This window comes from Cnephaeus nilssonii, assembly GCF_951640355.1.
Source record: "Cnephaeus nilssonii genome assembly, chromosome: 13".
Classification (NCBI taxonomy): Eukaryota; Metazoa; Chordata; class Mammalia; order Chiroptera; family Vespertilionidae; genus Cnephaeus; species Cnephaeus nilssonii.
Window position 1 is genome coordinate 19,104,139 of NC_137084.1, and position 11,124 is coordinate 19,115,262.

Here is an 11,124-nt window from a genome sequence, read left to right on the forward strand (position 1 = left end):
CTCCTGTTACACCCGCTCCCTAGATACAAATTCTTCCGACCTCATAATTTGGTGCACCCCTTTTCCTCCCAAGCTCCACCGGTATTCCACACCTTTCCTGCACCCCATCAGACCGGAACCCCACCCCCACCCCGCTTATCCAACTGTCCAGGCTCAGGTTTCCACTCTCCTGGTGGCAGAGGCCAGTCAATCCTGATTCCATTAACTGAAGCTTGGAAGACCCTCGCCTCCTAGGTGATTAAGGATGGAGCCAGTAGCCGCCTCCCCTCAGCTTGGCTAATGGAGTGGAACTGTGAGAGAGGCTTCCTAATCAGATCAGCTCTCATTTCTAGACTCTCCGGTGGCCCATCCCGGCAGAAGAGGGTGAAAACCAATGCTTGTCCAGCCGGGAACAGAACAGGATGTACCTGAAGACCTGATTCCCGGCTGGCCAGCAGGGCCCTGCCCAGTCAGAGTGGTGTGGTAAACAACAGTGAGAGCAATACAACAGGGCTACAGAGAAGGCATAAGGACATGGTTTCCAAAGTCAGTTCCCTTTATTAAATGATTTTTCTCACAGACCAGAAATACAAAATAAAAGTAGAAATAGGCCCCAGTTAGGAGCTACAGGCCTGACCTCACATGACCCCTGTGGCAGCAACTTGAACAGGACAAGCCGCTATATCCCTAAGGTCGGGAAAGGAGGACAAGGGTTTGAACCCGGCACTGCCCTGCCTCCCACCCAATCTCTCCCCAATAAAGAGCCATCCTTGTGAAGAGCAGGGGAGTAAGACACCCCCCACTGTCCCAGTGAAGTGCATCCCCCCAGGAGAGCTTGTTCCGATGGCAGAGGCTACGTTTTGTATGAGAAACTGGTACAAAAACGTGGGTGGGGAGGCTGGGGCGGTGACAGGACAAGCCCAAGGAGAGAGAATTTTCCTTCTCTCTACTCATCAGATCCGGACGCAGAGTCTTCTGAGCTGGGGGGAGTGCTGGCTAGTTCCTCTTCTTCAGAGTCCTGGAAAACCAAATGTCTCTTAAGGGGAAAGGTAGAATCCCAGTAGCCCTCCTAGCACTTTTCAATGGTGAAGGGCCCCCATTCCCTATCCCCATCCCTAAACTCCAACACCAGCCTTCAGAACGCCAGAATCCCACCTATCCACTCCACCCCATTACTCTGATGGACCAGCCACAAACCTCAGCCCAGAAACATCTGCCACCTCCCACCCCGAACTCAGATGCCCCTGACCCTGCCAGGCCCCCCGCCCCCAAACTCCCGCCGCACCTCACTCCGCCTTCTCTTCTTTTTGCTCTTGTTCTCTCCTGAAGAGCTCTCATCACTGGACACAAACTCTTTGCTCTTGAAGCTCTCACTGAGCTGCCTTGATGAGGACTTGGATGATGAGCCCCTAGAGGGAGTTGACTTCTTTTCCATCTTTACCTTTACTTTCTTCTTCTTCTTTGACTTGTCCCTAAATTAGCAAGAGGGCAAAGGGGCTAGGCCTTCAGGTTCATCAAGGGCAAACCTCCCCCCAGCTTTAACAGGGCCTCTCTAGGTCCCAGCCGTACTGCACTATAATCGTCAACAGCCAGCCATGTCAGCCCCAAGTGCCCCAAGGAAAAGCAGAAGACTTAGGGGTCATAACCTGGATGCAGGCAAAACTTATTTATACCTATTTGACACCTCTTGCTTTATCTTTAAAAACTAATTCACATGAACGATATCTATAACAACATGTATTTAAATATCCCATACCTTCATAGAAAATTGACCCTTTAGGAAAATGGGCCATATTTATCCAGTGATGACGAATTCCCTAGCACATTACCCATACTTGGGCAACTGCCTACCCAGATTTGAGAAGCACTGCCATAATGCAGTCAGAGGCATCTCTATTACCTTTAACACCCTAATTCTCAACTTCGACCTGCAAAAATATTTGCCTAAAAAAGCAGTTACTGGGCCATTCTGTTCCCAACACTCACCTCTTAGAAGACTCACCCCTTCCCCCTTCATATTCTTTCATGGCTTTTTCATAGTCCCTCCTGGCATCCTCAGCTTTGCGATCCCACTCCTGACACACACACACACACACCGTGGGAGGGGGGGTAGAGAGAGAACAGAGAATGAGATTCCTTCCCTGATGCAGGCAAAACCCTTACAGAAAAGTTCTGCCAATGGCCCCTGCCCCCTCTCTCAATTACAAGCTTCACCACCCCTCATCTCTGCGGCTACTCACCTCTTTCTTCTCTTTGGACATTGCCTTCCAGATCTCGCCTGCCTTCTTGGAAAGATCAGTGATACTGATGCCGGGATGGTCGGACTTGATCTTCTCTCGGCTGGCATTGAGCCACAGCATGTAGGCAGACATGGGCCTCTTGGGGGCATTGGGGTCTTTGCCCTTCTTCACCTGCATAACCACCCAATGCCTTCAGCCACCTATATCCCACAGACCCCTACATTCTCCCAAAGAAATTATTTGGGTCACCTCCCTGGGGACAAAATGGAGAAAGGACTAAACAGCATCAAACTACACTGAGAGCTCCCTAAGGACGGGGACCATGTCTTCCTCCCCTCTGCACCCCAGTGCCCAGCTCATTAGGGGCCCTTCCTGTGGTCTCCTGGAACAAGTAAAGCCTGTTTCCTATTCAGATATCCCAAAAGCTAATTATGTTAAGGACCAGAGAGGAACATTTCCAAGATACTCCTCGAGGCCGACATCACGGGCTACAAAAAGCAGCCCCCGGAGAACTCATCGGCAGGCCCCACTGGTGGTGACAGAAGTCAGAGAACGGCCACCCAGCACCCTCCCATTCAGAAGAGAGGCCGCACCTCCATAGGCTTCTTGCGGCTCTTGCGATCCTTGGCCATCTTGGCCTTTTTAAGCTGTTTCCTTTTCTTCTCATCCCGGTCACTGTCACCTTCGTTACTGGAGGAGCTGGCAGAGGCGTTGCTGTCAAACCTGCCAAGGAGAGTGGGGCTGAGACTCAGGGAGGGAGGACGGACCCCCATGGCCCCAGATCAGGAAGAACGTAAGTCCAGAGACACCTGCTGAGAAAGGGGAATGGGAGGAGGACCACGCAGCCTCCACCACCATCTCCAGCTCTGCTTCCTCCTCTTCGCTGAGGTGGCTTCCACCACCACCTCTCCAGGCCCAGCCACAGCAATGGGCTACCTGGTGACTCAATCAAAGGAAAACACATGGGCTTCAGCTGCTCTCGTTGGTCACAGCCTAACCCAAGTCCCACTCCATCCCCAAGCTCCTGAGGACAGGAATTGTCTCATCAACATGCCCCAAGTCCACTTCACCACTTCCTTTGAGTTACTCATTTTAATCGACGCTGTAGTCTTTCCAGTAAAGAGATAATTACTAGAAAAAGTGGGGGAAACCAGCCCCGGCCTAACCCTGTACATACTCATGTAATTAACAGTCCTATCTGATACACACAGAATGCTGCAGAAGAGAGAACCACCTATACTTGCCTGGTGCTGAAGTTTTCAAGGCGTTTTCATGAGCCTTTTCTCAATGACTCACTATGAACAAGCATGTGGCAAGCACGGGTAGTGGGCTCCTGTAGACTTTCTTTTCTATTTCTCCCCAATGTTCATTCCAATTCTTCTGGATTAAGAGTCCCCATTTTCTGTTGGGAACCACTGTGCTGCCATTCAGGACAGGCTCACCCAACCGCAGGCACTAAGGGTGGGTGCATGGCCTAGTTCTGGCCCATCAGAGCACATGCTCAAAACTCAGGTTCAGAAGGGCCACATAACCACCCTGCTCACTGCTGCCTAAGAGCAGAGGTACTCCTGGTGTTAAACCAGGTGGACTAAGCCTGCCCAGAGCTTCTGAGGGTCACTTGGCACTGCCCGGGGCAAACAAACCTATCCAAAATAAGGAAATCAGCCCTAGCTGGTTTGGCTCACTGGATAGAGCATTGGCCTGCAGACTGAAGGGTCACAGGTTCGATTCTGGTCAAGGGCACATGCCTGGGTTGTGGGCTCGATCCCCAGTAAAGGGCATGCAGGAGGCAGCTGATCAATGATTCTTTCTCATTATTGATGTTTCTCTCTCTCCCTCTCCCTTCCTCTCTGAAATCAATAAAAATATGGAAATCAGAAGGAACAGAAACACATTTCCCACAGCTTCTGAGCAACTTGACCCAGGTGCCTGAAGCCAATCTTATCCCTTGGCCTCTCCATTTATAAGAACTCACAAAATTCCCTTTCATGCTATAGTCAGTTTGTAACATTTCTGACACTGGCAATCAAAAGTCTTGATCAATATGGGGGCATTACTGCCACTTCACAGGTGGAAAAGCTGAGATTCAATGACCTAAGGACTCCTGGCTGGTAAGTGGGAGCACTGGCTGAGTCTCAGCACAGCCTCTCCCACTACACTTTTCTGGCTTCACAACGTGCCTTGCATTTCCACTTGACAATGTTCTTTTCTTCTTCTTTTTTTTAAAATATATTTTTATTGATTTCAGAGAGGGAGAGGGAGAGAGAGAAACATCAATGAGAAGAGAGAATCATTGATCAGCTGCCCTCTGCACACCCCCTACTGGGGATCGAGCCCACAACCCGGGCATATGCCCTTGACCGAAACTGAACCCGGGACCTTTCAGTCTGCAGGCTGACACTCTATCCACTGAGCCAAACCAGCTAGGGCTACACTTGACCATTTTCAAAGCATCATCTCCATCTACCACCTCATTGAAGGTCATTTTCTACCCTGGATCAGTAGCTTATGCTGGGGACACAAGAAATGGCCAGAAACCTCTGGTCCCTTTAAGCTCACAAGCCACCCCCATGAGGTGGACCCAAAACTCACTCCTCTGCCACGTCCTCCTCCTCTTCACCTGGGTTGAAAGACTCATCTGAAAAGGAACACAGGGCTCGTCAGCTTTGCCCCATGGAAATCCCCTCCCCTGACCCAGACACCCGGCTCTGGCTGGAAGAGTCTGACAGCCCCACGCCCCGGCACTGCCCAGGCTAGCCCACCGGTTTCTTCTCCCGAGTCATCGCTGCTGTCATTGGCATTCTCTTCCCGGATCTTGCCCTCCTCCTTCATCCGCTCCAAGTAGGCATCGTGCTGATCTTCATCAGAGTCAGCATAGTCATCGTAGCTTGGGTTCATGCCCTAGGCAGGGAAGAGGTGGGAGTAAGGGCCACTCGCCCAGGCGCCAGAAGCCCTGCACACTCAAAAGCACGCCCCCATGCCTGTAAGATCAGAGCAACAGCCCCAGCTGGGGCTGAATTGTCCACACACAGCCAGCGTGCAGGGCCTGTGCCCCGAAAACTTCCTGCCAACTGGGTTAGTCCAAGCTCCTCCCTCTCCCAGCCCCACTGGGGGCTCCTGGGGGCGGCAGAGACTGAACTAAGGTCATGCGAGGAAACCTGCATCAGGAGGGGGAAGGGTCACACGCACCTCTTTCTTCTATAAGGTAAGAAGAGAAGGGAGAGTGAAAAAAAAGCTGGAAGAATCCCTGCCCCTTTCCCCACCAGAGAAAGAACGGGAGAGGCTCAGCCTCTCCACACACAGCGGTACCTCTTTCAGTCCTCGGTTTTTGATGTTGAGTTTTTTTGCATTGACAAAATCAAACAGCTTCCCATACTCCTCCCTGTGGGGGGAGACGCACAGTTACCAGACAGGCAGGGCCAACGAGAAGAGGACTACACGCTGTTCGGACACCATGGGCCGGGACAGACCGTGGGGCCTGGAGCTCTTGACCACGTTATCCAACCCAGCAGCTCAGAGACCCTCGGAAGACAGCAGGAAAGAGTCTGACACTAGTCTTGAAAGAGGAACCTGTACAACTCTCAAGAGTTCTAAGAAAGAAAAGGTGGGGAGGGGTGCACCGAGTAGGGGGGAGGATGCCAGGGGAGGGGATGTCATCTTTTGACTGGTCTGTATTTCATACTTCACTGCTGTTATGAGGATTAAGTGTGAAACAGCAAGCACTCGATAAACATTAGCTGCTGTATTCTCGGGCACCGAGCTCATTCCAGGAAAGGGAAAGATAGCATTTCCATCATGGGGGGAGTGGAGGAGGAGAGGGCTAGTACTGAACAAGAGCTTTAGTAATATGGGAAACAATATTGTTAAGAACAGAAAAAAAAAAACAATGCAGAGGCTTCCAAAGGCTGAGCACTTCAAGGAGAAGAACCAAATCCCAGGGAAGCAAAAGAAAAATTCTGCTCAAGGCATGAAGTCAGGGACAAGTCATAGGCCAAGGGAGGGGGGGGGGGGTCCCAGGCCTCCCAGTCAAGGCTGGGTAAGGACCAGGATACCCAGGAAGTGACTGGCAGTGGCTCTCACCTCTCAATGCTGCTGAAGGTATACTGAGTGCCCTGCTTGGTCTCAATTTCAAAGTCAAAGGAGCGTGTGGTGGTGGTGCCACGGGCGAAGTTGACGAAGGAGATCTCATCAAAGCGGATGTGCACCGGTGGCTTGTGGACATAGATGAAGCCCCGCTCCAGCGGGTACAGCAGCCCTGAGCTCGCCTTGTAGGAGCAGGTGATGCACTGGGCCCCGGAGTGCCTGGTGGAGGGCACAGGGAGCCCCGTCAGTGCCTGAGGCAGCAGGCTGCACAGAGCCACAGAGTTCACCTCTCGGGAGTTCATCTGCTCAGGCCCTCAAGTGAGTGAAGCGCACAAAGCTGCTCTAATGAAGGTGACTGACACCATCAAGATACGACCCAACCAGGCCTCTGAGCAGCTGCGCTCCCATCCCAGGAGGGGCTTACCCAGGAGGCCTGGCACAGCCCATCCCCGCAGCCCAGGACCCGGGGCCTGCATGCTCACCCTTGGAAGTTGCCCGGAACTGTGATCTTGCGGTTCACCAGTGCCTTCATGACCCGGCTGACCATCTCATAGAGGGATCCCGACATGTTCTTGGTGAGCCGCCCCTCAAAGCGCTTCTCTACCTCTTCCCTACAAACAGAGGAAGATGAGATCACGAGCTCAGCTGCCTCCTAATGCGCACCCATCTCCTGCAGTCAGGGGCAGGCATGAAGGAGCACTCACTCGTTCATGTTGAGAGTCAAGGAGATGTCCTCGTCCTTGGAGAAGAGGAGGATCAGGAAGTGGTAACGGGTCTGGCCTTGCTTGATGGGGGGATCCAGGCTGATCTGGTAAGGAAGAGCCAACAAGGCTTAGCACCAGTCGAAGCCCCACGAGAACTTGCTGATTAACTAAACCCCAGTGAAATCCATCTGCCAGACTCGGGCACAAACCAGGCCAATCCACTCCCAGTGATTTCTGCTCACCACAAAGAACATCTGGCGCTGGTCCTTGTGGGGTAGCAAAAAGAGGCGCAGCACCGTGGTGTAGGGGATCTTGTAGTCGAAGGTCTTGCCGTGCAGATGCAGAAACGTGGGGTAGATCCTAATGTCGTACCGTCCTCGGGGAGTCAGACACTGCAGCTCCCGGAAGATACAGATGGCGTCTCCCGTGGCCTGGATCACGTCCGCCTTAGACAGCACGTTCTGGGCAAAGGCCTGCGAAAGCACACACTGGTAATGGAGCAGCAGGTCCTGCTCCCAGGCCAGCCAGGCCTGCTCAGCAGCAACAGCCCCAAGGTGACCAGGGGAGGCCTCACCTCAACAGGGTCCACGCCATCCTCTTGGGTGGGAGGCACGTAGAAGCGCACCTCCATGAGCGAGACCTCTGCATCATCGTTCTGGTGGAACTCCAGTGTCACCTCATTCTTGCCTGTGGTGCACTGGGACACGTTGCTGAGGGGTATCTCGAAGACCGGCTGGTCGCCAATGTCAAAGGAAAGCAGCTGCCCTGTGGGGAAAGGGCTATCAAGCCACAGCTCCTCCCCTCGAGTCTGCATAAACCACATTCCTACTAGACACAAGTTCCCTGAGGACAGGGCTACTCTGTTCACACTGTACCCACAAGACCGGGCACAGTGGTCCTTGATAAATACATGAGAGGAAATCAGAGACAGTGACAGAAAGAGTGAAACAAGTTAAAGGCTCCCACCCTTCATCCTACCATCTCCCCAAACCTCAGCCTGGCCCAGGACTCACCACCAAACTTCACCGTTCCCCAGTTCCAGCCCTTCACACATAGGTCCTTCTCCATTAGCTCAAGGCGATAGTGAGTTTTGAAGAAATCAGAGAGTTTCTCAAACTCCTGTGGGTGGAGCGGAGAGAACAATCCCAGTAACACTGATGGTCTTAACACAAGCTGGAACATTCTGGAATTATCTATTTCTGAGAAATTGCCCCAATATACCTTTTATCAGAAATCCATGCTGATTTAGAATCTCAGCTATAAAACACTGTAAGAGGTTGTTTCTGGGGACTGGATCTCTGGGAGGGGAAGAGTAGCGTAAGGAACTGACAGCTCGTGGTTATGGGCCTCACAGGGCTATCTTTGTGCAGATATCGCTTTAATGAAAGTGAACATTAAAATGAAGTAAAGTCTTCAACTCAGGCAGTTCAAAATGGAAAGACAAAACTTGAACTAACGCATCAAACTAAGACTCTGTAGCTGGATAAAGGCAACAAGCAGAAACCAAAAAAAAAAAGGCAGAAAATCTTCTGGAAGTCAAGGCACAAAGACATTCCAAACTCTGATGCCCAAAGCTGAACACTAATTGCGTGGTGGCCTCAATGGCCCTGCTCTACGGAGCTCAAACCAGCAACTGCGTGGCTACCACAGGAAGGAGACCCGACTCTCTCTAGAAGATTAAAATGAAACAAGATGGCACCATAAAAGGGGGGTTTGTGGCAAGAGGACACCTCACCGATTCTCGGAAGCCGTCATACTTGTAGACATGGCCGTTCTTTGTGAGCAGTTTAAGTCCATGGCCCAGAGCCACACGGCGCCAGATGCCTTCCGTCAGCTCCCCAGCCTGGATGTTGTCCACTTTGCCCGTCTTACTGTTCTTGAAGATGATGCCCTGGCGGCTCAACCTCAGCCGACCATCATTCTGTTGGAAAAAATGGGTCCAAATGCATCATTCTAGGCTGGCCAGTTATCAATCCAGAAGCGACAGCTGAAGTGGTGGGGGGCAGCACAAAAGGGACAAGAAGCCAGGAAGCCCGGATTCTAATCCTGGCTCTGGCATCCAGAACCCTTGCAGGTCCTCAGTTTCAGGATTCTGGATTGAACAGCAGGCATGGTCCCTTCAAACTCTGAGACCCTGTAACTCGTGAACTTTCTCACTGGCACCTTTTGTTGGGGCAACACCAAATACATGACACTCTGACTCCTTTTCCAAAGTAGCAACACGATCCAAGCAAGCTCTTGCGAATGGGCAGAAAGTCTGCTCCGCTCCCGCTTCCCGACCTCTATCAAAAGCGCAAGCCCTTCTTACCATGGAGCCTTTCACCTCCTGATAGATGTCGTTGAACTCCAGTGTTTCCGCCATGCTAACTGCCCCTTTTGGCCTCAACTGGGAGCTGGGCCCCAAATCCTGGGTAGGTGTGCAGATCCTCACTCAGCAGGTTGGAAATCTGAATTCAAGAGGGAGACACCTGAGCATGGAAGGCAACACCTCACTCTGCCCACGGATGGGGCCAGGTGGCAACCCATGGCTGTGCCTGCGATGTCGAGGATCTTCTCTGCCTGGGAGCCTTCCGGTGGGCTCCGCAGACCTCGAGGGGCCAGACCCAGCCCGGACCAGAGAACTGGGCCTGGAGTAGCGCTTACACCCCAACCAGACCCAGGCTCTGGGCGCTCCGCCGGGCGCCATGGCAACGAGCAGCGGTACCCCAGGGCCAGCCGGAACCCGCACTTCGCCCGCGCCCAAACCCAGCTCAGGATGCAGGGTTCCCCTCCCAGCAACTGCTGGCGTGCCCACCGCGCCGCGGCCCCAGACCCGGGTTCCCCCCCCCCCTCCCCACCAAGTGGACTCGCCCGCTGCCCGCGGATTCGAACGCGGAACGGCCCATCTGGAGTGTTCCGCGGGGGAGCAGGACTCGACCCTCCTGGGGCACGGGGACGGCGACCACCCACCTCCTCTAGCAGCAGGCCTCGCGACGGCCCCGGTGCGGGCGGTGGGCGCGCTGAGGGACGCGGGGGGAGGGGGCGGGGACACGGGGTGGTGGGGGGACACGGGGGAAGCTTTTCCCGCGTGCGCCGCCCAGCGTCCCGCCACCGGAAGCTGACTCCAAACCATAGAGAGGACGAGCTGGCTAGAGAGGCGCGGATCACGTAGAGCGCCGGCGGGTCTGGAGGACCCTGAGCGCATCCCGGCGGCGAGGAAGTCCCATCCGCGTGGCGTCGGACGAGGAAATGGGACCGCGTAGGGCTCTTTGAAAATTACAGACATTGCTTCAGTGAAGGACTAGGTTCTAAAGAGAAAATGTGTGGTTTTCCTCTAGCGGACTTTCCACAGAGGCGTGTGTCAGATGGATGTGGGTCCCTCTCTTCTGCACAATAGTGGTTTCTGTGGAGTGGAAGGAAGTCTATGGGACAAGAAGAGAACTACTTTGGGTTGGGGAGAGAAATGACCCCTCCCGCTGTCTGCGAAGGGAATGCGGGTGTTGGTGTCGCCGTGACTGCCCTGCTCTCCCCTGGATCACATGGGACTGGATCCCTTTGGAGATGAGTTCACTGTCTGCGCCCAAACACCTCACATCTCTAACCACAATGTATGGATCGCCTGGAAGAGGCTGGTGTCAAGTTCAAGTGCTGGCGTCAGATTCACCTTGGAGCCAAAACTAATTTGAAACCCCATCAGCCTGAGAGTGCGGAAACCATAGCCCTAGCTAGGATGCATCTTGAAAATCAAAGGGGGCCAGACCTGGAAGACACGTGTGAGTTTGTCTACTCCAACCTCCTTTTGCAAGTGGGAAGACTGAGGCCCAAAGAGGAGTGGGCCAGGGTCTCAGTGAGTTGGGAGTAAAGCCAGAGACTAGACCCCAAACCCAATCCAGTTCTCTCCTGTCATAAGCACATGACTACATCCAGAATGATTGGTAATGTGTCCGCATGAAGACAGGGGACAGAATATTCAAACTCAAGATTTCTCTGACAATCTGTCTTAAAGCAGCAGGACCAGTTTGTTGGCTCAATCCCAGGGTGCGAGACCCAGGGTATGCACCATTGCTCCCTGAACTCGTGGCTTTGCCTTCTGGGTAATGGCCTTTGCAGCACTAGCAACATTGTTCAACTGGATTCAA

The 11,124-nt window shown here is 53.2% G+C and overlaps 1 protein-coding gene across 1 annotated transcript; it reads right to left on the bottom strand.

Annotated features, from left to right (window-relative positions):
• Window positions 1–517: 517 nt before the first annotated feature.
• On the bottom strand, window positions 518–10,084 carry SSRP1 (structure specific recognition protein 1). Its single transcript, XM_079788882.1, has 17 exons — window positions 9,956–10,084; window positions 9,315–9,453; window positions 8,742–8,927; window positions 8,020–8,125; window positions 7,581–7,771; window positions 7,249–7,479; window positions 7,007–7,110; window positions 6,785–6,913; window positions 6,300–6,521; window positions 5,529–5,601; window positions 4,982–5,120; window positions 4,812–4,857; window positions 2,813–2,942; window positions 2,220–2,390; window positions 1,966–2,054; window positions 1,265–1,451; window positions 518–997 (listed from the first exon to the last, which is right to left on the bottom strand). Exons 2-17 carry the CDS (start codon window positions 9,366–9,368, stop codon window positions 926–928), a joined length of 2,130 nt encoding a protein of 709 aa, XP_079645008.1. The 5' UTR covers window positions 9,369–9,453; window positions 9,956–10,084; the 3' UTR covers window positions 518–925.
• Between the last annotated feature and the right edge of the window lie 1,040 nt (window positions 10,085–11,124).

Excerpts from the sequence above, each read along its gene's own strand:
- SSRP1 (XM_079788882.1), bottom strand. The coding sequence starts at position 9,368 with ATGGCGGAAACACTGGAGTTCAACGACATCTATCAGGAGGTGAAAGGC. Across the intron at positions 6,914-7,006 it reads TTGACTCTCAACATGAACGA|GGAAGAGGTAGAGAAGCGCT; the intron begins GTGAGTGCTCCT and ends CTCTGTTTGTAG. Across the intron at positions 2,055-2,219 it reads TGTCCAAAGAGAAGAAAGAG|GAGTGGGATCGCAAAGCTGA; the intron begins GTGAGTAGCCGC and ends TGTGTGTGTCAG.